Consider the following 27,276-nt stretch of genomic DNA (forward strand, 5'->3'; position numbering starts at 1 on the left):
TGAAGTCCATATCAGACGTTTGTAAATCTTGTATGGTGACGTTTGCAAATATTGTTTTGAGTCTCTCTTATGTTCTGCTGGCCTGATTTGGAAATTTTTAATTTAAGCAACAAAAAAACAGAATAAATCAAATTGTAAAATGGTTAAAAAAAAAAAGATCTCAACAGTCCAATCTCTCAGACCTGTTTTATACCCAGCCGCTAAATTCTTAATTCCATCAGGTTGCAGATTCAAGGTTCTAATAGCACTTCATACCAACTACTATTAATCTTCGAAATAAGTACAATCTTACATTCACAGAGTTAAATCATGTGATGAGCTGTGATTATTTGAATCAATCATTAGTCGAGTTTTAATTTGGATTTATTTTTTATATGTAATATGTATTTACTTCAAAATATCACATTAACACAGACTCCCCATAATGCATATAACACTGGTTCAAATGGATGCATGCTAGCCGCAGCACTGGCAGTTCCTTTGTTATATATTGGTTTGTTAAGAAAACAGGCAAACATTAAAACGTTAATGCAACAGCTTAAAACTAAAATGGACAATTAAGAGTTCTAAATCATAACAAACGAGTTAACTAAAATTATACCCACAAACATATTGCTTTAGTAGTAAGTAAATGGGTTCCAATTTAAAAATTGGTTAAATCAAAAGCCTGAAACCTCAGCAGACCACCAGGACTGGAGTTGAGTACCCATGTAATTTACCTGATGCTGTTGTAGCGCCAAGCACGAGTGCGCGCACTGGGCGGTGCTGAAATAACCGGATATGACGACACGACGAAGGGGCTGTCTTTTAAAGGAGAGCCGGTTGGGTCACACTCCACGTGATTATGTGTACCGTCCTTTAGTTGAGCTCTAAGGTGCACGTAGTTTTAAGCGATACAAAATCAAACAATGTCCAACCCCAGTTCTTCTAGCAAGCCTTCGAATGATGCGAACCCACAAGTGTTCCTAGATGTTGACATCGGCGGAGAAAGAGGTGAGCGCAGCGCATGAATGCATTGCGGCTCGTGGCTGACCGAGTGCCGCGGCCTAAGCCCTTCATTCATTCATTCTTTCTTTTGCCCTGTTCGTTCATATAAAGATCCGGAAAACAACGTCACATTATGAGTTGCCCCATAAAACGCACAAACGCGCCGTTCTTACAGAAAAAAATGTGTGCCTGAGTGCGTTTTTCTCCATGTACTCCGGTATCCTCTCCGAAACGTGTAGGTCCTGTAAAGTGATGATTCTAATTTGGCTCTATTTGAACGAGTGTCCCTTGCGATTAACAGGATTCTGCTTTCCGCCCATGATCGTGGGGACCCTGAACTATCATGATGGGGCTTACTGGCTTTGAGAATATATTGTTAGGCTAGTTATGGGCAGAACGGTGGAAAAGTTCATAGTTCAGCTGTTTGACAGCTCCAGAGAACGTGGCTTTAGGTTAAAGTGTATTGAAAGTGTACACAGAACGATTAACTTCTTTCCTGCACGTCTCCCTCAGACTAATGACAGCAATAAAATCATAACAGCAAACACAAAATATAACAATATATTACAATTTTTCGATGACTCGATGCTTGTAAGTCTAGGTAATGAGAACGAAACTAGTCCATGTCCAGAGGTAGAAGATTTACTTAACTGCTGTGATGAATCTTTTCTACACCTAAATATTACAAAACTAAGAAAAAAATAATCAGTTTTAGGAGAAACGCTATTTTCTCTCAGGAAACCATCATCAAATATATGGACATAGACTCAAAGCTGGCTTGTAATGAGAACAGAGACGCTGTCGGCAAAAAAATAGACGGGGGCGCTTCTAACGTCTAAGGAAACTGAGTCATAATATGAGGCATACCATTATATCAGACCTTTGTAAATCTTGTATGGTGACGTTTGCAAACATTGTTTTGAGTCTCTCTTATGTTCTGCTGGCCTGATTTGGAAATTTTTAATTTAAGCAACAAAAAAACAGAATAAATCAAATTGTAAAATGGTTAAAAAAAAAAGATCTCAACAGTCCAATCTCTCACACGTTTTATACCCAGTCGCTACATTCTTAATTCCATCAGGTTTTAGATTCAAGGTTCTAATAGTACTTCATAACAACTACAATTAATCTTCGAAATAAGTTCAATCTTACATTATGTGATGAGCTGTGATTATTTGAATCGATCATTAGTCAAGTTTTAATTTGAATTTATTTTTTATATGTAATATGTATGATCTAATGTTATACTGTAAGTACTTTGCTCATTGATATATTTTATTTACTAAGTGTATATTTGATGGCAGTTTTCCCTGTGATAAGTTTTTAATTTACATTGCGGTGTCTCTGTAAAACCTGCTGACAAACCAAACTTCCCTTTTAGGACAATAAAATTGAAATGAATTATACAGTACACTCATCTATCCATCCATTTTCCAACCCGCTGAATCCGAACACAGGGTCACGGGGGTTTGCTAGAGCCAATTCCAGCCAATGCCGGCAGGGTGCCAACCCACCACAGGACACACACACCAAGCACACACTAGGGCCAATTTAGAATTGCCAATCCACCTACCCTGCATGTCTTTGGACTGTCAGAGGAAACCCACGCAGACATGGGGAGAACATGCAAACTCCACGTAGGGAGGACCTGGGAAGCGAACCCAGATCTCCTTACTGTGAGGCAGCAGCGCTACCACTGTTATACCATGATCTATCTATCTATCTATCTATCATATATATATATAAGCATGAAGTTATTTGATTCCCTGCATGGCCGTTGTATTTATATGGCTTGTTATGTTTTTCTCTGTTGGTGTTCTTTGTTTTTTTTTGTTTTTTTTTTTTAATTCCAAAGACACAAAATCAGAATTTTTCAAATGGCCAAGTATGGCTGTTTGCCATAGTGAGACATGCAGTTAGTCTCCCACCCAAAGTCCACTTTTTGCATCTGATGCTGGCTGCCTTAATAGACTAAATTGGTTCAGAAAATGTGTGGATTCTTATAAGTAACAAAACTAATCATTACTAATATTCATCCATCCTGATCCATCCATTTTCCAACCGGCTGAATCCAAACACAGGGTCACAAAGGTCTGCTGGAGCCTGAGCAAAAAATAAATAATAATTCTAAAATTGAATGATATATGATTTATTTTTCAAATTTTGTTGTATTGATAAAATGCTTTGTTTATTATTATTACTATTATTTTACATGAATATATCACTTTATTCTCCGAGCGCATGGGTTTTCATTTAGCCAATATTTGATCAAGGATCCCCTTAAGCCAGTGGTATTCAAGTTTAGTCCTGAAGGCATACTGTTGGTGCAAGAGGTGTCCCAATGCAAGAAATATTTGTATTCAGTACCATAAAGAGTGAAATTTTATGACATTTGATACCACAGAAATCCATTTAAAAGTATTTTATTAAAAGTTCCTACATTATTCAAATGAACAATTTCTGTAATAAAATTTAAATGCATATATAAAACTAGCAACATGAGCTTTACATCAAGTTGTTGCCCAACTATCATTTAAGTAAAGCAAAATAGTATCATTCTTAAATGTCAAAATGTAATGCAGGACTTGAATTTAAATCTGTGACAGACAGTGTGACAACCATTTGGGTGGGGAGGAGCTATAGTCTTGGGGGGGATTTTAGCATAGGGTTTCTAAAGGATGATATCATCGTGGACTCCCTGATTTGTCTTATCATGTGCACATTCTGATTTTATTCTCTGACATTTTCTCTCTAGTAATGCAAAAATACTATTATAAATAATTATATCAGAACTGTTAAGTTAGTGAGTTCTGAGATAATTCGGGATATTTTCATTTAAGCAAACTTTGTAAATCTGTTTTTTAAGAACATACTTTAACATCTTGTTTGTTAGAGAATCATTCAGTTAGGTTTGTCACATTTGCTATTGTAAGATTTATATTTACATTATTGTCCCCTCGGATATTAAAGTATAGCAAACCAAAATCAAAAAATCAAGTTAGCTGGTTGAAAACATGCACAAGAGTAGTAATTATCAAGTCAAATTAACTGAAGTTTCAAATGCCAGAAACTCCTGGTGCTTTAATTGTCCAAATCTTTCAATCTTTAATGCTTCCTGTGTGAAAGCAATCTTGTCAGTTTCACATCAGTCCATTATTTCAGAACTCTACTAAAGCAGCCTTTGTTGTGCTCTTTTCAAAGTATCTTATATGAGTGATCAGACTTTGTTATTGCTTAGCCTGTGCGCAAATCAAGGATTAGAAAATTAACTACATTTACGTATGTGCTTTTACTATGTTTGTCACATTTTAGATGTTATATTAATGAACATTAGTTTGCCTTTGAAAACCAAACAAATGGCACATACTGTATAGTGTTTGCATATTCATAATGTTTTACCCCATCCCGTTTACTGAACGTTACAGTGATTATGGGTGTCTGTTAATACAGTACGTCTCACGTGCAATGTAAAAACCTGGTAACTGCTGTTTTTTTTATTTTTTGGAGTTACTAAGTCTTTTCCTGATGGCATAAGGTAGTGATGATGGCCAAATATGTCTTCATTCTGGTCATAGCATAATGGAAGAAGCTAGTATGTACACAGTATTTTACATACTGCAAGACAAAAACCTAGTAACTTCACTGACCAATGAGGAAAGACCGACTACCAATACAAACGTTGGATTACGATCACGTGATTTAAAGACTGCGACTGCGTGATTTAAATGGCAGGTGTTGTTGATTCTTTAAAAAAAAAAAAAAAAAAACTATTGTGTATGTGAAGCTCAGGAAAAATGAAATCTAGCGATTGTTAATTATAGGGGTGACGTCATTTTCTCAATTTGCCGAAAACTTGAAAGATGTGACATACTAGGCTTTTTCATAGTTGGTGAGAGGTGTTGAATGAGTAGGGACATGTGCTTTGTATTTCAAAGCATTGAAGCACTAAATTAATTTTATTTTGGTATTAACGGTGGAACTGCTGATTTCATTGCTGTTGTAGACAAAAAAAAAAATTGCATTTCTTTTGAAACTTGCCTCAGTGTTTTCTTGCTACAACTGTTTTTAGCATTGCCGGCGTACAGTTTCCTGCTACATCCCACAGTTCTATATTCATAATTGTGGATGCTTGCGAGGTTTCGTCTGAGGCTGTGAACTGTATGCACCAGTTCGAAAATGAGTGGATGCTTGGACAGACATCTGTAGTCGTGCTCATTACAGTTTGAGAATGAACGTGAAGCCTCTGTTCCATTATGGAGACTGTGTAAGTCACTGTATTATTAAAAAGCCATTAACCCCCTTATGACATAACAAATTAAACTGCTTGGCCACATCATTCATTGCACTGTCAAAGCTTGCATGAATCTACAGTATTTTTTTAATTACCTCCATATAATAATATTAAGATACAGTAAACGTCATAATGACAAAGCCTATGTATGTGTGTTTTGGCTTACCGTATATACTCGCGTATAAGTTGGGTCTTGAAACCCAAAAAAGCGATCATAAATTCAGACTCCAACTTATACACCCGTTCAAAAATGCAACACTTAATTATTATTATTTTTTTAACATCTTACTTCCTCCAATCTCGCATCAGTTTCTCAGACACATCGAATTTTGTTGCGGCAGTGAAGTTACCAATTTCTTTCGACACTTCAACGACTTTTAATTTTAAACCAGCTTCATATTTTATTCTGATCAAACACTCCCATCGTAGATAAGGGATAAGGTGTATGAGGGTGTGAAATACAAGAAACACAAAACAGTACAAACGTCGCTTCGGAGTAGTTTGGGTATTACCATGTGGTCACATAGGCACAATACATAGAAGAAAAAAGGCAGTATGCTCCGTGGTTACTGTCTCAGGTGGGCGTTAGCATATCATAATCTCGTGAACCAATACCGTGAGTTTTCCGTATTCGATTTGTATGACCGACATTATAAAATACCGGAAATTATATGGTAAAATCAAGCCCCGACTCATCCGTGGGAGAACTTAAACGCAAGTACAGTGGGTACGGAAAGTATTCAGACCCCCTTCAATTTTTCACTCTGTCATATTGCAGCCATTTGCTAAAATCATTTAAATTATTTTTTTCCCTCATTAATGTACACACAGCACCCCATATTGACAGACAAAAAAAGAATTTTTGAAATTGTTGCAGATTTATTAAAAAAGAAAAACTGAAATATCACATGGTCCTAAGTATTCAGACCCTTTGCTCAGTATTTAGTAGAAGCACCCTTTTGAGCTAATACAGCCATGAGTCTTCTTGGGAAAGATGCAACAAGTTTTTCACACCTGGATTTGGGGATCCTCTGCCATTCCTCCTTGCAGATCCTCTCCAGTTCTGTCAGGTTGGATAGTAAACGTTGGTGGACAGCCATTTTTAGGTCTCTCCAGAGATGCTCAATTGGGTTTAAGTCAGGGCTCTGGCTGGGCCATTCAAGAACAGTCACAGAGTTGTTGTGAAGCCACTCCTTCGTTATTTTAGCTGTGTGCTTAGGGTCATTGTCTTGTTGGAAGGTAAACCTTCGGCCCAGTCTGGAGAAGGTTTTTGTCCAGGATATCCCTGTACTTGGCCGCATTCATCTTTCCCTCGATTGCAACCAGTCGTCCTGTCCCTGCAGCTGAAAAACACCCCCACAGCATGATGCTGCCACCGCCATGCTTCACTGTGGGGACTATATTGGACAAGTGATGAGCAGTGCCTGATTGTCTCCAAATAATAATTCGTAAAGACGATATAAAAATGGCGTCCACAAATGAAGTGATTAGTTCCTGTATTATAATAGGTCCTGTGGTCATAGGTAATTTCCATATCGTGTGGTCATATGTAATTTCCATTTCAAACACGAAAGAATTTTATATATATAGATACGAGGGTTGTCTGGGTTCCGCGCGGAATCACTCAAAATAAGTAGCCAAGGAGTTTTTTTTCTATTTTTCTCATGTACTTCGATCCTTTTTAAACTTTTTCCAAGTATTCACCCCCAACATCAATGCACTTTTGGGCTCTTCTGACCCACACCGCAAAACACTCGCGAAAGTCTGTCTTTGGGAGGTTGTCCAGCTGTTCTTTGACAGCTGCAATCAGTTCCTCTCGAGTTTCGAAGTTGTGGCCTCGCAGGGGTTCTGTCACCTTCAGGAAGAGCCAAAAGTCACATGGTGCAAGATCAGGCGAGTAGGGTGGCGGGTTCAAAACGTTGACACCACTGTCTTCAATGAAATGCTTCGTCGCATTAGCCGTGTGGGCTGGCGCATTGTCATGATGCAAAAAGTGCCTTCGCAAGTTCTTGGACCGGCCTCTAGCCATCGCAGAAAAAACGTCAGGCAGGCACTAAGTGGTGTACCACTCAGAGGTCACAGTTGTCCTCTCCATCAGCGGAATTGACGCGACAATGCCATCGATGTTGAAAAAGATGGCAAACATGGTGCGTTCCACTGAGCGGATTAAACCATCAGAAAAGTCGTAAAAAATCATCACTCGAAAGTCACGCACGCACGGAGTCGGGAGCTTCGCCGCTAGCGCCGGCTGCGCATTCTCAGTACGTTTGCTCCCTCTCTTCCTTCAGAATGAACACGAGAAGCAAAACATCTGAACAAAAACATGCAACCACTTGAATAATCCCTGTACACAGCAGAACAGGTTTCGACAGGCTGACACTCGACAAACGATAAAATTCCGCGCGGAACCCAGACAACCCTCGTATATGTGTGCCTGTGTGTATATATGTATGTAAATAGCAAAATTCTTAATTGTTGTGAAAGTAATGCAGTGCTCAACAAAGTCATCCAGCAGATATCCATATCAGTTTTGCCCTGCAGGGTCCTCTGACAAATGAGAAATCAACAGACCTTGAAGAGTCAACTTGGCATAACCTGTGTCCATGGATATTTTTGTTAAATAATTTAGCACAATGAATAAAATATTTATTGTGCTTGACATTTTAATTCTATAAATGCTGAAGTTGGTATGTCTGCAGTATTGCTACTTGTCCAAGTCACTTAATTGTATTTAAAATTGTGGGGAACACTATTTTTTAAACTTTAAAGAACAATTACAACTTAATAAATTGGAATGTGAAACACACAATATTCCACATATGGCTGGTAGGAATGCCTAGTGAGTGCGGCATGGTGGTGCAGTGATAGTAGTGATGTTGCCTTACAGTAAGAAGACCAGGGTTTGCATCCCAGGTCCTCCCTCATGGAGCTGGCATGTTCTCCCTGTGCCTGCATAGGTTTCCTCCCGGTGCTCCGGCTTTCTACCACTGTTCAAAGACATGCAGGTTAAGTAAATTATGAATGCTAAATTGGCCCTGTTGTGTGTTTGGCATTTGCAATGTAATGGACTGGCACCCTGTGTAAGGTTTGTTCTTGTTTTGTGCCCTATGCTAGCTGTGCTTTTGATGTGTTATTCCTTTTCAGAAACTGGTGTCTATGCTTGGTGAGCACTATGGCCCTTTCCTGGTTGGCCATACTCAGATTTTCCAATGAAAACTAACATTTCATTTCCTTGTGGACAATGGAAACAAATTACTAACAACTGGTTGAACTGTAGATGTTTTGATACTCCTGATGAAAAGACATGTAAAGAGACTGTTTTCTAAGTCTATTATTAGATACATTGCAAATCGAATGTCTTAATTTAAAATTTGTCCAAAAGTGGCTTTTTTTTTTTTTTTTTTTTTTACATTATGCAAAAATAGAATTTGTTTTCATAGATTAAAATATGCAATGTTGTAAAATTGTTTAAGAATTTAATGTAGTAATTTAAATGTTTCAGTTGGACGCGTCATATTGGAGCTCTTTGCAGATGTTGTCCCAAAAACTGCAGAAAATTTCCGTGCACTTTGTACTGGAGAAAAAGGCACTGGCGCAACAACAGGAAAGCCACTCCATTTCAAAGGATGCCCTTTCCACAGGAGTAAGAAATTTTACTTTTTATAGTAAATAAATGAGAAATGGTTGCAATCATATACACAGTTTACTCTTATTTTTGGAAAACAGCTTTCACTTGAAATGTATTGAGTTATTTGCCAACTGTGCCATGTCTAGGGCTTATTAGTGATAGATACAGCTCTTAGCTCTTAATTAAGAGAAATAGTTTTAGAAGTGTGCATGGAAATCTTGTTTGTTTTACTTCAGTACTGATTAATACAGTCTGTGGAAGTAAAATGAGTATTTCATTTTTATTTTGAAGTAATTAAGAAGTTCATGATCCAGGGAGGTGATTTTTCAAATCAAAATGGAACTGGAGGAGAGAGTATTTATGGAGCAAAGTTTGACGATGAAAACTTCCATTACAAGGTGAGTCTCTATACACACCTCGATGCTATAGTCTACTTGAGTTCAATTAGAATTAATGTGTTCACAATTGTGTTGCCAAATGTCAGAAATATGTGCTCAAATAACTGTGTAGTATAAATGTATGCCTACAAAATAATATTTCTGATTGTTTTCTGCAGCATGACAGGGAAGGCCTATTGAGTATGGCAAACGCAGGACCTAATACTAATGGGTCTCAGTTTTTTGTCACTACTGTACCTACTTCTCATCTGGATGGAAAGCATGTAGTGTTTGGCCAGGTGATAAAAGGGATGGGAGTAGTAAAACTTCTTGAGTCTATGGAAACACAGGACGATGTGCCAGTCAAGGTAGTATTATTATACTCATGATTCCTGTTGAAAGAAATATAAATGTTGATACTAATTTTTAAGGAGAAGTTTATCTAGTGGTGTTTTCTTGAATTTGTATTGATTTAACATTACTGCAAGAGTTGAACAGAGCAGAACATTTATGACAACTGTTTCCATCTAAATAGCAAGCAATATTTGAAAGTAATTGAGAGTCATTTCACCAAAACAGTGTGGCGCAGCAAATAGCTTAGAGATAGATAGCTAGATAGATTAACGTTAATGATACTATATTAAATAAAAATAATAGATAGATAAACGTTAATGACACTATATTAAATAAAAATAATAGATAGATAGATAGAGAGAGAACTTTATTTGTCCCTTGGGGGATCAGGGTTCAAAGCTTTGTATCTAGGATAGGAAAAAATCTCTTTGAAGAGAGCAGATTCTTCACCTGCTTCTTTGGAGATTGACTTCTAAGTTCATTCTAATTGAAAGAATTTATTATAACAAATTGATATGTAGAGCTACAAAAGGAGTTGAAAGAGATGGCATCTTATTAGAAACAGGTTTACAGGCCTTTCTATAGGTCTTTCTATTTCAGGTGATGCATAACAACGTAGCAATCTCTGATTCTTTGAACAATAATCACTCTTCAGCCCTGATTTTTCTGTTGAGAAATATCTTCAATAGTTTTTTCATCAGATTACAAATGTTCTATGTTAGCAATATTATAGTGCCATAATTAGTTCAATTGAAGTTTTTGTTTGCATATTCTATGCCTCAAATGAATGCCCTTGGTTTTTCATTTCTGTTTCTATTTTTAAAATATTTTCTATCGCTATTGGCCATCCTAGACATATTCATCCAGACAATAATGAAGAATGATATTTTATGACATGTTTACTAGCTAGACTTTGCTGTCATTTTTTTAAAGCCTTGTATAATAGCTGAATGTGGAGAGCTTCAGGATGGAGATGACTTGGGAACTGCACCTTTAGATGGCTCTGGTGACGCCTACCCTGACTTTCCCGAGGATTGTGATATTGATTTTAAAGATGTATGTATAAAAATTGATTATTTTATACTGTATTCTATAGTTCTCTGTGATGCATATATTGTTAATTACTTAAATTGCATGACTTTATTAATAAAGACTTGGGTTTTGTCTATTATACAAGGTGTGTCCAACATATTTTTTGTTTTATTTCTTATAATTCATAATAGAATAGTTTGAACGTACTACTAGGATAACTAAACTTGTTTGATACATTCTTCTTCATTTTACAACATAGTCTTTCAGCTTTATGCCAGTGAGAAACACATGTCCTCTTCTTTTAAATCTATACTTGCAGCACATCTTCATTGACCTTATCATCACTTTCAGATCTTTTACTAAGGACAGAACATTTGAGGGGTGTGAGAGGTAGACGTTTGAGGGAACAACGTCTGGCCTGTAGAGTGGGTGGGTGGAGAGAGATCAGTCCTCCAGAATTTTGAGGTTGCAATTCTGTATTTAAATTGCGTGTCACAACATGATTTCAGTATGGGGACTGCACCATGGTCTAGGAAACGAATTGTTTCTTCAATAAGTAATATTACTGTATTTTAAATCACAAAACACATATTTAAACAGTCTCAACTATGAATATGTACAGCAAATCTTCTGCTTAATCATCTTATAGTGACCTAATGGAGTTGAAAAATGCATAATGATAGCTTGAAAATCCACAACTAACTGATGAAGTGAAACTGCTCCAAGAAAAGCTTATGAACCAAAAGCTTCTCAGGATATAGTGTTCTGGAGGCTTTGATGTTTAGGGCTGGTTTTTGTTGATTTTTTTAGCCTCTGCTGAAATGTTATTTGTAAGAAATTTAGGCTTACAAATAAAATCTATTCATTGTGTGGAAGAGTCAACTTTAAAGGAAACTTCTACCCAAGAATTATATTTTGTTATATGTTACTTACCCCATGTATTTTTAGTGATGACTGAGATAAGTTTTTAATCTCACATTTTCATGGAGAATGAAGAATAAAATGTTATGATATAATACAAGTCAAAGGTGACCAATTCTGTACAATAGCAAGATAGGAAAGATAAGAAAAATGAAAATAGAAAAGAAAAAAAATCTCACAGGACTTGTGTTGCAAAGCATCACATCATTTACTCACAACATGCAAAAATACTCATAAATAAATTCTTCTGGAAAAATTGGCACACATCTTAAGCAGGAAACATGAACTTTTTGAACTGATCTACCTCTCTCCTTCATTTATTGGTCAAAAATCCTCTCTTTAATTCAAAAAAGTCCATGTGATCAGTGTTTCCTGTTTGTGATGAACAATGGGATAAATAACATGTGGATTATTTGACTCAAGTAATGTGAGAATATTTTGGGGGCATGGTATTCTTGTAATTGTGTATTTATTGACCTGAAGCTTAGTACTTCAAACTTTATCACCCAGCATTTGGACATTATTATGAACAGTCCTCCATTGGAGAATTTTTATTTCATTCAAACTTTTTAGGGATGCAGCTCTTGATAGTGTTCTTGCCACTTTCATCCCTATCACAGATAATACGTTTCTCTACTCAAATGATAGAAGACATCACTGTATGTGGTGGTCTTCTTGATAACTTTTCAGTTGTGTCATCTATTTATTTAAGTAGCTTCTTTTTTCTTTAATGTTTTGATAATTGATTGCTTTTTTTTTTTTTTTTGCAGGTTGACAAAGTTGTGTCTCTTGCAGAAGATATAAAAAATATTGGAAATAATTTATTCAAAATGCAGAACTGGCAGGCAGCAAATAAGAAATATTCAAAAGCTTTAAGGTAGTTTTCATTTCAGATTTCCGTGTTTTAACTTTTACTAAATTTCTTTTGACTAGTACTACCACTTTTCAGAGCAGAATGCATCCTTTCTGCAGAGAAGATCATCTGCTTTTATCCAGTGAGCAGTACTGCCATGCCTACAATGTGATGAATGTTTAATTACAATAATACTGAAAATGTAAAGTTTATTATATGCTGAAAAGTGAAAATGTAAGAGTGTCAGTTGCAGTTATTTGAAATGTAATGCTGCTTCAAGAGCTGTACAGAGAAACCTTTATAGCAATTTTACTGTATTGTTGTCATAAATATTGGTAGTGTGTTTTGAGATCAATTAGGGCTTTCATGCTTAACGCAGGAGTAAGGTAAGCCCCCTTTGTTACAGACCGCAGACCACAGTCTGAATACAAGATTATGAAGAGCTGCCCAGTCTTATGTTGTAAAATGACACACATCCCAATGTCATGCAGATTAGGTTCATCGGCAACTCGTGATTACACACAATGAGCTACTTATAAGTATGATTTTTAAAACAGTGCGCAAGATGCCCCTCTGTTGAACATGTAGGGCTTGTAGCTTAATAAGTTCAGTTGTCTCCTTATTCCAGGGTTGTTCCACTGCAGTATGAAGAATTATTACTGGAAAAATGTAACGCCTTAACTTAAATGACCTTCTTCAATGTGAACTGTCATCACATTTTCTAAACTGCTTCTTTTATATACTTCAGAATGTACCATTGAACAAAAACACAAATAGTAATTGTGTGTTTTCACTTTTGTTCAAATAAAACCAATGACTGGGAAAGCAGAAACTTCTCTAGCTTTGGTTGACAAAAATTGACATTTGAATTTAAAATAATGATTATTTCTTTACCTCACACTAATTTTGGCATCATGTTACTCCATACACTCTATGCAGCATTGCTGTATTTTTATAAGATCTGTTTTTGCACATCACTTCAGTGTTTTCGCAATGTTGAATGATTAGGAGATAATTACTGGATCAAACTTGACCAAAAACAACAGACCTGGAGCCACTACTAACAAGACAAACATGAATGAACTTGCTTGAAAAAGATTGATCAATGTTTTCAGAAGTTATCTTTGTACGTAGGTCTCTGTGTTCAGGGAAGATACCTCCAGAGCCACTTGTTCTAAATCTTTGGTGTAGTCCTCCAAGAACTCTGAACAAAACACAAAAAACAAGTACAGTGGAACCTCGGTTCACGAACGTCTCGGTACACGTACAAATCAGTTTACGACCAAAAAGTTCGCCAAGCTTTTGCCTCGGTTCACGACCACACACTCGGTATACGAACAAGCCAGGTTCCCTTTCGGTTTGTACATGTTCAGTCTCTCCCTGTACAGCGAGCAAGAGAGAGCGAGAGCGTGCCACACACACACACGCACACACAGGCAGCGCCGGAGAGAGAGCCACGCACACACACAGGCAGCGCCCGAGAGAGAGCCGCACACACACAGGCAGCGCCCGAGAGAGAGCCGCGCACACACAGGCAGCGCCCGAGAGAGAGCCGCGCACACACACACAGGCAGCACACACACACAGTCAGTGAGAGATAGAGCAGAGAGAGACAGACACGCACACACACACACACACAGGAGCGTGCTAGAGAGACACACACACAGGCGCCCCAGGCTGGCAAGAGAGAGAGAGAGAGCAAGCAAGCGAGAGAGAGAGGGAGGGACTCATAAGGTAGAGAAGGCTTGTTTTTGTTTTCAGTTCTGTTTACAGTGATTGGTTCGTAGCCTACATTGTTGCAATGTTACTTTTCTTGGTGGTTTATTAAATTATGGATTTTTCAAATGTTCATTTTTTTCCCCCTGTGCTTAAAAAAGCGGTTCCTAGCACTATAGCGTGAACTATTGCAGTGTTAGTTTTCTCTGTTGTTCAAGGTTTTCTCAGTGTTATTCAATGTTTTTACATTTAGTTTACTATTACGCTGTGCATTCTATGGTATAATTAACTATATTTGTGCTTAAAAATTAAAAAATATATATATTTACATACAGTTCGTACGGTCTGGAACGGAGTAATTGTATTTACATACAATCCTATGGGGGAAATTGCTTCGGTTCATGACCAAATCGGTTTACGACCAGAGTTTTGGAACGAATTATGGTCGTGAACCAAGGTTCCACTGTACTTGGTTGTTTGACGAAAATTGTATTTTTAATTTGTGATTTTTATCAGTGTCGATTTTACACAGACATACATACAGGCACCAAGCTAAAATCAGTTTTTAATGATGCCTTCACTGGTCTACAAAAAAACATTTTTTATTTGCTTCTGGGAACTTCAGAGTAGCTCTTTATTAAGTTTTTTCCACTGATTTCATATATGAAATCGGAGTTAAGCTAGCATGTCAAGTTTTTGAAATACACATCATTGACGTTTTGACACTGTTGAATATAATAATATATCAACAAGATATCTGGAGTTTGGACTCTGTCCTACCAAAATTGTTTTGATGTGTTTATTCTGAAAATAAACCAGAAGATGATACCAGAGACACGTTAAAGCAAATTTATGTCAATTTACCTAAATATAAAAGTGAGGTCAGTGTGCCCAAAAATGTTGGAGGCACTCGCTTTTGCGCTTGTACTGCACATCCGTCTCTCTTTGCAAGAACCAACAGCAGTCACCCATCATGCTCGGAGTGAATTTTTCCCGATATCAGTTTTCCATCATCTTTATATCTTGAGATCTTTCCCCATGCTCATCTCTGACATCGCTGAGATTTGGTGGAAAAAATCGAGATGAGAATGTAAAAAATGCGTCTTCAGTGACATTCGGCTCCCGTAAGCTGATACACTTTCAGCAGGTTCTCCACAAGCTCAGTATAATTCTCTGCTCTGTGACTGTCAAGAAAATTCTGGACAACCCGCTCAAATGAGGGCGCTGATTCAGTGGGCTTCAGTTTCCTTTTGAACTCATCGTCAAGCATCAGTTCACGGATTTCAAGGCCACCAAAAACACCTTCCTTAATTTTGGCTTCACTTTTCTCGAGACCAAACTTATTTCCTAAATGCTGATACGCATTGCCTTTACTGTCCAGCCACCCTAGTTGTCCAAGACCTGAAACCTCAAAACTAAAAAATGGGATGTGCTGGACGAAAACGGATTTCAAATTTGGAGTCAGCAAGTGAAATTTGTTAAAGCACAGGTGAAAGAATCCCAGTAGCAAAATGCTTGTTGACCAGTGAAATTGTAGAATCTGAATCAAAACTTTTTGGCCCTATCACCAAGCTTCAGTTTTCATGGAAGCAAAAGTTTAACATTTGATTTTGATGCTCTGGTTTACACCTGATTTAGACATCTTGGCTTTAAAAAATGTATAAATAAGTAGCTGCGGTGGGCTGGTGCCCTGCCCAGGGTTTGTTTCCTGCCTTGTGCCCTGTGTTGGTTGGGATTGGCTCCAGCAGACCCCCGTGACCCTGTAGTTAGGATATAGCGGGTTGGATAATGGATGGATGGATAAATAAATAAATAGATTTTTTTGTCCTAGAATAGAAAATCAACTTTAAGCTGCTGTAGTAATAGCCTAACCTGTCGTCCTTGGGAAATCAAACAGTACTCTGACTGAGCAGTTGCTTTTTACATCAGTGAGATGATAAGAGCGTTTATTAACAGATACTCCCATATCGACATACTTGTATGTTCTTGACAATTCAGTGCATTAACTTTTGTGAGTTTTGGAAATAATGTAATGTGAAGAGATATTTATACTGAACTTGAAGAATAAATTGGAAACTTTCTAGTTTGGCAAAATTTAGTCAGATTAAAAATATTTAACAAAAGTTTTATATTTGAATGTTAGTAGCAAGATTACATTAACGTTTTAGTTTAGGTATTTGTGTGACTTTGGTTGTACATTATAGTTTGATATGACAAACTGCTGTCTTACACACACTCGCATATAGATGTATATATTATATGTAATATACATATATATTAATTATAGATAGATTTTTTAAAACTTTATATTCCTTACAGATACTTAGAAGTCACAAAGGAAAACATAGAAAAGGAGGAGGAATTAAAGAAGAAGCTGGAGACTAAAGCACTGAGCTGCATTTTAAATGTTGCTGCCTGTAAACTTAAGCTTCAGCAGTGGCAGGAAGCCATTGACAGCTGCACTGAGGTATAAATAAAATGCTGAAATCCAATAGCATGAAGTAAATGTGGACCAATCATTTCTAGTTTCTGAGAAGGCATTGCTAAAAGTATTGTCCAGTATTTTTTGGAAAAGTATGTGAAAAATGCAAAATTCCAGAACATTTAAGAAAACAATTATTAATTTTATAATAATTAATTTTCTGAATGTGTACTAAAAAAGCTAAATTACGATGAAGGCAGTGTGATTATTTAATTAGATAAGTCTGCTCTTTATTTTAGTGTGTCTATCCATTTTTTCTATTAATGCACCATCAGCATTTATTTCTAAATCCTGCTTCTTCTTTTGCATGCGTTTCCTTTGATGGTGAAAACTGAGGTGTAGTTGCTGCCTCACTGCGTTTGAGCTCTCTGTTGGGCTACTGTACATTTTGTTCAGTTTGCATATTCCTCAAGTGTTTTGTGTGGATTTCCTTTCCAGTCGCAGGTTGATTTTTTAACTCATGATTGTACGTTTCCCTTGCACATCTATGTACAGTGATAGTTAGCCATTCCGTCACATGTACAGGTTCCTGAATTGTGTTTATTGCTTTTGATTTTCTCTTTCTTTTTTAACCCATAGGCCCTCACATTAGATCATTCAAACACTAAAGCTCTGTACCGAAGGGCACAAGCCTGGCAAGGAATTAAGGAATATGACAAGGCACTGGTAAAATCCAAACATTTCTTGTTTATCCTTTTCTTTTAAATGTAAATTTAATTTAATGGTGTTAATTATAAAATATGCTCTTCCCTTGCAGGTTGATCTAAAAAAAGCACAAGAGATAAACCCAGAAGATAAAGGTACCAAACATTTTTTTATCCTGTCTTCAGTCACTTACTTTTCAAACTGTGTATTGTCCATTCTCTTTTTTATAAAACATTATTTTTTTTTATTTTATTGATTTTATTAAAATCAAATAACATTCCATACAAATAAGTCAAGTATTACAAAAATAGGTTTGAAACAAATCATAGAATATGATTTTGATGGTGCTGAAAACTCTTGTCTTGTTATTGCTGTGGTTTTCCAAACAGAGTGGTCTTTTTCAGCTCTATATATGTACTGCATTCCATCTTAAGGAATGTAGATTGTTTTCCCATTGTAAAATGTGTGTTAGTACAATTGCAACATCTATGTTCAGTACTGAAATCAACACATACAGTATGTTAATTATAATGGCGTGCAAGCAGATTCTTGAGGAATTTAGGTAACTGTTAAGGAGAATCCTAATAGTTGCTGTACAGAATAGTACTTGTAAGAGCGATTTGCTAGGTATTTAAGTTATATTAAATGTTTGCTTATATCAGGGGTGTCCAACTCAAGTCCTGTAGGGCCACAGTGGCTGCAGGTTTTCCTTCTAACCCTTTTCTTAATTAGTGACCTGTTTAACTAACTAATTTTATTTGATTTGCTCTTAAAGACTCAAATCCCTCAATTGTTTCTTTTTCCTTAATTAGCAGCCAAACAATAATGAGATACAAAATTATCCAAAACAGGACCAGCAAACTGTGACCATCATGCAATATTTGAAAATAAAGAAAGATGAAGGTCTCAGGAATGTTGATCTGCTCTTAGAAAAGAGAAAATCCACAATTTCGGATATGTCTGCTATTGCACAATGAGAGCAACAACAAGCCATGGAATTGAAGAACGGGTTTAATTAACGACAAGACTCGGCGCCTCATTAAGCAACTGGCTGGAGTGAAATTGGTTGGAGTTTGAGGCCCTGACTTAGCTGGTCTTCTGTTGGCTCCTCACTTCACATTTCACTTCTGTTTGGGTGCCATTTAAGGAAAGAAATTAATCAATTCAGAGGAACAATGAAGAAATTCAGGGAAACATTTCGTAAAAACCAAGTCAATTCAAATTGATTCAAAAAATTTAATTAGCAAAAACAGATCACTAATTAAAAAAAGGGTTAGAATGAAAACCTGCAGCCACTGCGGCCCTCCAGGACTGGAGTTGGGCACCCCTGGCCTATATATTAGTGCATAGTATAACCCCCACAAGCTGAATTGAATTGGTATATTCTAACGATTTCTTGTCTCTCTGACTATAGAGAAGCCTCAGTTAGTGACCTGCCTTGCCGTGAGTAAGGCCTGGAGGGTACACAGTTTTAAACCGGACCTTAACGCGCCCAACAGTATGAAAGTTAACAAGCTCTATTGAATGTGCAGTGCCGTACGTTTAGAATGTACTGAAGGCGAAGTAAAGCATCTTTAAGTATAGAAACAGCTGAGGTTTGCCAAGAAAAACTACGTTTAGAGAAGAAACATTTTGTCCCATTTTTTTGCCTTTTAATTCTATGTGTGTAACAACATTTTTTCTTGTGCGGACTGTTTTCTTTGAATCTTCACTAAATTTTTTAAAACAAACTTTTGGACTGAGAGATTTCTTTCGGCACGTGTTTGACCTGTGCTGAATCTTGTCTTACTCTTCAACAGCTATAGTACTGACTATTGATAGTGCAGTTACATTTTAATTTCCATCAATGTGCAGAGTAGGCTGGCTTGTTGTTAAGTAGTATCTGGATGCTGTGTGGGATGGATGGCAGTCCAATTGTCAATGGAGAGTTTCTGTTATAGCTTTAGTGAGTGAGATGCGTTTGACAATGACAAGACCTCATTTTTTTTTTGTTATCTGACCTTTCTAGAAATGAGTACACATACTTTTATTCTTGCATTAAGATCAAAGCACCTTTCTGAAATTGCTATAATTATACAGGGTGGTCCAGATCTAATTATGCAATCCATCCATCCATCCATTATCCAACCCGCTATATCCTAACTACAGGGTCACTGGGGTTTGCTGGAGCCAATCCCAGCTAACACAGGGCGAAAGGCAGGAAACAAACCCCTGGCAGGGTGCCAGCCCACCGCAGGGCACACCAAGCACACACTAGGGACAATTTAGGATCGCCAATCCACCCAACCTGCATATCTTTGGACTGTGGGAGGAAACCAGAGCATCCGGAGGAAACCCACGCAGACACGGGGAGAACATGCAAACTCCATGCAGGGAGAACCCAGGAAGTGAACCCATATCTCCTAACTGCGAGGCAGCAGTGCTACCATTGTGCTGCCCCTAATTATGCAATTTGTAAGTTAATTTGTAATTTTTAAGGTACAGTGGAACCTCGGTTCACGACCATAATTCATTCCAAAACTCTGGTCGTGAACCGAAGCAATTTCTCCCATAGGATTGTATGTAAATACAATTAATCCGTTCCAGACCGTACGAACTGTATGTATGTATATATATATATATATATATATATGTGTATATATATATATATATATATGTATATATATGTATATATATATATATGTATATATATATATGTATATATATATATATATGTATATATATATATATATATACATATTAGTTTTTAAGCACAAATCTAGTTAATTATACCATAGAATGCACAGCGTAATGGTAAACTAAATGTAAAAACATTGAATAACACTGAGAAAACCTTGAACAACAGAGAAAACTAACACTGCAATAGTTCGCGCTATAGTGCTAGGAACCGCTCGAGTTTTAAGCACAGGGGAAAAAATGAACATTTGAAAAATCTGTAATTTAATAAACCACCAAGAAAAGTAACATTGCAACAATGCAGGCTACGAACCAATCACTGTAAATAGAACTGAAAACAAAAACAAGCCTTCTCTACCTTATGCCTCCCTCGCTCGCTCTCGCGCGCGTGTGTGTGTGTGTGTGCCTGCGTCTCTCTTTTGCGAGCCTGGAGCGCCTGTGTGTGTCTCTCTCTAGCACGCTCCTGTGTGTGTGCACGCCTCTCTTTCCCACGCCTGTGTGTGCGTGCGTCTCTCTTTTGCGAGCCTGGAGCGCCTGTGTGTGTGTCTCTCTAGAGTGCTCCTGTGTGTGTGCGTGGCTCTCTCTGTCTCTCGCTCACGCGCTGCCTCTGTGTGTGCGTGTGTGTGCCGCTCTCTCTCTTGCTTGTGCACAGGAAATGCACAGGGAGAGACTGAACATGTACAAACCGAAAGGGAACCTGGCTTGTTCATATACTGAGTGTGTGGTCGTGAACCGAGGCAAAAGTTTGGCGAACTTTTTGGTAGTAAACCGAGTTGTACGTGTACTGAGACATTCATGAACCGAGGTTCCACAGTATTTTCAATTTGTAATTATGCAGTTTGTAAGTCCCTATGTAAGTCCATTTTCGTTTATTACAAGATAATTCAAACAATTCTTTTGTCTTGCATTGTTTTCCTGCATTGCATTAAAAAGTTGCAAAATTAGATCTAGACCACCCAATACATGTTTCTCTCCACTCCATCACATTGGAGGTGTGTAAAAGTGAAGCTTCTCAAGATTCTGTAGCTTTCACGGATTCCCACCTCCTAGAACAATTTAGTAGCGAGAACAGCCCGGCTCCAAGAACGGCTCTGGTGTCCTGCAGCTACTGACATTGTTTAGTAGATACTCATTATGGTGTTACATTCACATTCTTCTCAACCACTCTTTAAAGGTGTAAGGTATTGGCGGAGTATTTTAGTGGCTGCATTTAATACTTTCATTTGGCTCAGCTAGACAGGCGGTGTGGTGTGGTGGCTACAACATTGGACTTTCAACCACAAGGCTGCCAGATACTTATTATGTGACCCTGTGTGAATCACTTGATTAGCCTGTGCGCCAATTATTTCTCTCTGTTATAAAAAAGAATCCTGGAAGGTTGGAAGGAGATGAGACGTGACTTTCTCAGACACTTTCATGTCCCGCGAGACGAGACTTTGTGCCAAGAGATTTAACCACGCCCTGGGCTGGAAATAAAAGACAAAGAGTAGATGACAAAGTAGAACGTCATAAAGAATTCAAAAACGTTGGCGCGATACACATGTAGAGCAGGTTAGAGATAATGAAAGTACGGAAATTCAAAGTCCCAAAAAAAGGATAGTAAAGATCGCATTAGCACAAACAAATGTAAATTATTACTCCGTGAAATAACGGAACAGTGAAAAGAGACTGACTATATTGTTCGGATTTAAACTTTAAGTCGGAGACTTGTAGATCGTATAATTCGTGTTGCCATCAGGGAAAAAAAAGTAGTGTTTCTTCCCAATGAAGAGGCGTATCTGCGAGAATTAAAAGATTTGTTGTTTGGTGAAAGTGAAATCCCACGAGAGAAATCATTTCTCATTTGTGTGAATGCTATTGCCAGACAAATTTCTTGTAGAGAGAAAGAAACGATATTCACTCATCGTTGTCACGATGTAATTTCAAACACAGAATCAAAATTCAATGCGATATTGACAAAAGGTAAAAGTGAAAAGAGATTGAATATATGGACAGAGGTGATATGACAGAATTGCATCGTGCGAGATGCAGATCACATGGCACGGCAACAGCAGCAATCCAGCAGCTGATCGAGCAAAGAGGAGGTAAATAAAACTGTATTTGTTTCCCATTGTATCACCATTTAAGAGGGGGTTTCGGAAGGAGCAACTGCATCTCCTTGGGGTGCGTTCAGCCCCCATCTTCACAGCGCGAGTAGCAGAGACGCAAAGTGGCTGGCACGTAGCACAGGGGGAGGGGTGGGAAGGGAGGTAGGCACGCAAAGTGAGCATGGGGGCAAAGCCCCTTAGTTTACATAAAAAAGGAAAAAGACATCATAAAGGAGTGTTGAAGCAGGCTGTCACGGCAGGGGTACCCTCAGCCCCAATGAAGGCACTTGGAGACTTCAGAACAGACAGCAGAATTAAGCGTTATTGTATGGTGCGAATACAGAATCACTTAACATGGACCAATGAGCAAACAACTAAAAGCAACTCATGCATTTGTTGTTATAATTCTTATCACACAAGTCATTATTCATCCTCATCGGACTCCACAATATTTCACTGCTCGAGTTCTGCCCCTAATTAATCTACCATTATGTCTCGCCTGGGTGGGTGTCAAACTCTTCGCTGTCCATCATATCTGTCTGACAAGACCCAAACTGCACCCCCCCTTCTTTCCAAACACTCACCAATTGTTTACACTCCCCTCCTTATCGAGGGGCCCATCTCTTCTCAAGTCTCCTGTATGTCCAGACTTTAACTGGAGAGATAATGGTGGTCTGTGGCTTATACAGGGTGATGATAATATATAGGCCTGAGCTTCTTACCTCCTAATTCTTACGTCTTAATACTTAGTACAATATAGTCTACGTTTCTAATGTGGTTATAGTACTTTTCTAATACATAGAAATTCTAAGAATACAATTTTCTATAGGAGTCAATTAAGTCAACGATGACGATAATGCCGATTATGCACGCAGCCATGATACATTTAAGAGTTTTCATGTGTATGCCACAGGGCATCATAGCACTTAACTGCTCTAAAGCAAGCCTTTGAACTTCCCATCTGCCATTGTGTTTCTTTTCCTGTGCCAGCCAATCAAGCAGTTAATACACTACTTTATCACTACCTTAGAAGAAGATCACCATATTATTTCTTTTATCACTTATTTTCACAGGCATGATGGTTGGATGGATATTTGTTAAAGGCAATAAAAAAATAATATACACACACTGAATGCCCTCCATAATTTTTCCTTGATTTACCCCTCTGCTCCACAGTTTAAAATTACAAATCAAACAGGGGGTTTGTCCCCTTAACTTTTCTCTTCAGTATAAGGAAGCCGTGCTCAAGGGGAGCTGTGTTATTGTATGAGGAAGTCTGGAGAGGGAGAGAAGTACATAAGAGTTGTCCAGGATATGTACGAGGGAAGTGTGACTGTGGTGAGGTCTGCGGTAGGAGCGACGGATGCATTCAAGGTGGAGGTGGGATTACATCAGGGATCGGCTCTGAGCCCTTTCTTATTTGCAATGGTGATGGACAGGTTGACAGACGAGATTAGACAGGAGTCCCTGTGGTCTATGATGTCTGCTGATGAAATTGTGATCTGTAGCGATAGTTAGGGAGCAGGTTGAGGAGACCCTGGAGAGGTGGAGATATGCTCTAGAGAGGAGAGGAATGAAGGTCAGTAGGAACAAGACAGAATACATGTGTGTAAATGAGAGGTCGGTGGAATGGTGAGGATGCAAGGAGTAGAGTTGGTGAAGGTGGATGAGTTTAAATACTTGAGATGAACAGTACAGAGTAATGGGGATTGTGGAAGAGAGGTGAAAAAGAGAGTGCAGGCAGGGTGGAATGGGTGGAGAAGAGTGTCAGGAGTGATTTGTGACAGACGGGTATCAGTAAGAGTGAAAGGGAAGGTCTACAGGACGGTAGTGAGACCAGCTATGTTATATGGGTTGGAGACGGTGGCACTGACCAGAAAGCAGGAGACAGAGCTGGAAGTGGCAGAGTTAAAGATGCTAAGATTTGCATTGGGTGTGACGAGGATGGATAGGATTAGAAATGAGGACATTAGAGGGTCAGCTCAGGTGGGACGGTTGGGAGACAAAGTCAGAGAGACGAGATTGCGTTGGTTTGAACACGTGCAGAGGAGAGATGCTGGGTATAATGGGAGAAGGATATCAAGGATAGAGCTGCCAGGTAAGAGGGAAAGAGAAGGTTTATGGATGTGGTGAGAGACGGCATGCAGGTGATGAAGGTAACTGAGCAAGATGCAGAGGACAGAAAGATATGGAAGAAAATGATCCGCTGTGACAACCCCTAACGGGAGCAGCCGAAAGAAGAAGATAAGGAAGCCCTGCTCAGTTGGATTTAACTCCAGTGACTGGCCTGGTCATTCAAGAATTTTCCATTTTTTAGCTTTGAAAAACTCTTGTGTAACGTTAGCAGTACGTTAGGGTCCTTATCTTGTTGTAGTATGATGAGCCGTCAGGAGGAATTTACTGGACCTTGAGCAGATCAGATGTTTCTACACACCTCAGAATTCACTGTGCCACTGCCGTCAGCAGTCCCCTTAATGAAAAGAAGTGTGCCAGGACCTGTGGCAGCCATACATACCCAGGCTATAACACCCCCAGCACTATGTGTTACAGTTGAGGTGGTCTACTTTGGATCTCAGGCACTTCCTTTTCATCCCCACACTTTGCTGTTGCCATCACTCTGATGCAGGTTCATCTTTGGCTCCTCTGTCCTCAAGACCTTTTTTTCTGAATTCTGCAGGCTCCTTTAAGTCTTTTTTTTTCTCAAACTGTAATCTGGCCATTCTGTATTTGTGGCTAACTAGTGGTCTCCATCCTACAGTGTGGCCTCAGTGTTCTGATCTGTCGGACAGGCGTTGGGGGCTTCTTCTGTCATCAGCAGTGGAGGTCTTCCTAAGGCCAACCAGACCCTTTGTGATTACTGAGCCCACCAGTGTGTTCTTTCTAATTAATGAAACACCAGACAGTTGATTTAGGTCATCCTAAGGTTTTACTGGTGTCTCCAATGCTTTTATTCTTGTTTTTCATCCTCCTAATGGCTTCTTTGACTTTCATTGGCACAGCTCTTCTCCTCTTGTTCAGCAATGGCAACTACTGAGTCCAAAGGGTAGAAGCATCCTGAGGTATCTTATGGAGCCATGACACCCACCTGAGGAATCACAAACCCCTGGGATGCCAGTTGTACATTATGGTGCCCAGAAATGGGGGTGACTGTGTATAAAAAAATGCTATTTCTACATGATGTGACTGAATTGTATGCAAATCCCCTTAAATGAAAGTCTTCAATGTACACTTTAATCAGTGTCTGAACTGTTTGATTTGTAATTTTAAACAGCGGAGCGGAAGGGTAAATCAAGACAAAATGCGTCTTTGTCCCAAATGTTATGGAGGGCACTGTGTTTGTCTTGTTTTTGTCTCCCTTCATTGGCTTCTGGTCCGTTACAGGGTTGACTTTAAGGTTCAGTTGTTTGTCTTTAAGTGCCACAGTGGGTTAGCACCATCTCATCTCTGCGACATGTTACACCTTTACATTCTGTCTTGCCAACTTAGCTTGCCTGATTAGACGTTCCCAGTAGTGCCGAGGAGTCGCCTCAAACCTCAAGGCACGCAAGCTTCTGCAGTAGCCGATCCACAGTCTGCCTGCTTATGCCAGGTCTGCTACAACTGTGGCCATTTTTAAACTCAGGTTGAAAATGCATCTTTTCTCTTTAGCTTTTAATTAGAATTATTATTTTTACTGTGTTTAATCTTTTTTATTTAACTTGTCGTAGAATTAGGTTCTTTTTACCTCTCGTATTTATCCTAATTTACAACACTTTGGTCACATTGGTTGTTTTAAACGTGCTTTATAAATAAATGCAACTAGGGGGGCTCCACTTGCACTGCTAATTCTGTTTTTCGTGTGTTCATTATGATTTTTCTTTTCTTTCCTAATTGTCTTTTTCAGCTGTACATAATGAGATGCTGAAAGTGAAACAGAAAGTCAAGGAAGAAAAAGAAAGGGAGAAGAAAGCCTACGCCAAACTGTTTTCTTGAAACTTTTTCCGGTAAAGATACGGGGTCCGCCTGTTTCATCGTTGACACTTTAATTCTTCCTCTTTTAAAAACTGTGAGGAAAGTGAAAAGCAACAGTGTGTTCATGCAAAAATGTCGGGTGTGTTTTAGATGGGTAGAGACAGAGAAGATGCTCACTCCAAGTTTCAGAATTTCCAGTAGGTTTGCTTTTTAGCATCTTTTAAATATCTTTTTGTGTTGGAATACTTGCTTGACGCGTTAAAATTAAGGAACAAAAATGTTCTGTTTTTTTTGTGTGCGGAATATACTGTAGATCCTCAACTTTGGTTCTCGTGAACCGATCCATAGATTTATAACAATCATGTTGTTTTATTCAAGCAAAATCACAGCATACACAAAAGCATTTCAGGTACCTCCTGCTTAATTTAATGTTATGTTTAAAGAAAATTAATTAAAAACACAAACGTCTACCATCATTCACTGGAGTTACCGTGCAGTGAGGTGTGATTTGGTAACTTGTGGCCTAGCAGGCAGAACACAACGGTTAGTTGCTTCTCATCAGCAGGAAAATAAACCACAGACATTGTAATGCTTGGCTGTCATTTGAATGAAATGCTGACCTCGGGTTACTGTGGCGTAAAATGATCCTGTTGGCCTGGCCTCCCTGTGAACTGATCGTTTTCAAATGCAAATGGATTTTACGATTCATTCTTGGTTTTGTGTTATCAGTTACCTTGAATATTTCTTTATTAAAATAACATTCTCAGTTAATGTGCAGGTCCTGATGTGGTCTGATGTTTTATTTTTTTTTTTTTATCTACGGCACGTTTTTATACACCACTGGTGAAAAGTTTTAGAACACCTCCATTAATCCACAGATATAATCAGCTGAAGTGCAATTAATGACCTAAAATGGTGAAAAGGTAAGCAGTAAACTGAGGTTTAAATTTAAAGGTTAGGTTAGCAAAGACTGAACTAAGAAGGAAATTTCAGAATATTACAAACTGGCCTTCTTCAGGGAACAACTACTAGGTTACAACCTACAGATGTTCTGCCACAGTTAAAGGAAATGAAGCCTTGCAGGTTGAAGCAAACAATTTGCACAAGTGTCCCTGTGACGATGCAGGTTCTGCTCCATGCTCCCATCTGCTGTTAGGGAGCCCTTGAACCCTACACCGGTCGATAGTTATACCCGAGATGAACTAAGCAGTGAGGCAACATAGAAAAGGGGATGGTACAAGGTGCAAAAAGTGCTTTTATTTCCAAACAATCAAAA

General features: G+C 38.3%; 1 protein-coding gene across 1 annotated transcript; it reads left to right on the plus strand.

Annotated features, from left to right (window-relative positions):
• The first annotated feature begins 792 nt into the window (after positions 1-792).
• Positions 793-26,771, plus strand: ppid (peptidylprolyl isomerase D). The gene is made up of 10 exons (XM_028802656.2): positions 793-993; positions 8,781-8,921; positions 9,198-9,304; positions 9,463-9,651; positions 10,571-10,693; positions 12,361-12,467; positions 16,479-16,626; positions 17,221-17,307; positions 17,399-17,441; positions 25,933-26,771. Exons 1-10 carry the CDS (start codon positions 909-911, stop codon positions 26,019-26,021), a joined length of 1,119 nt encoding a protein of 372 aa, XP_028658489.2. The 5' UTR covers positions 793-908; the 3' UTR covers positions 26,022-26,771.
• The last annotated feature ends 505 nt before the right edge of the window (positions 26,772-27,276 follow it).

This window comes from Erpetoichthys calabaricus, chromosome 5, assembly GCF_900747795.2.
Source record: "Erpetoichthys calabaricus chromosome 5, fErpCal1.3, whole genome shotgun sequence".
Classification (NCBI taxonomy): Eukaryota; Metazoa; Chordata; class Cladistia; order Polypteriformes; family Polypteridae; genus Erpetoichthys; species Erpetoichthys calabaricus.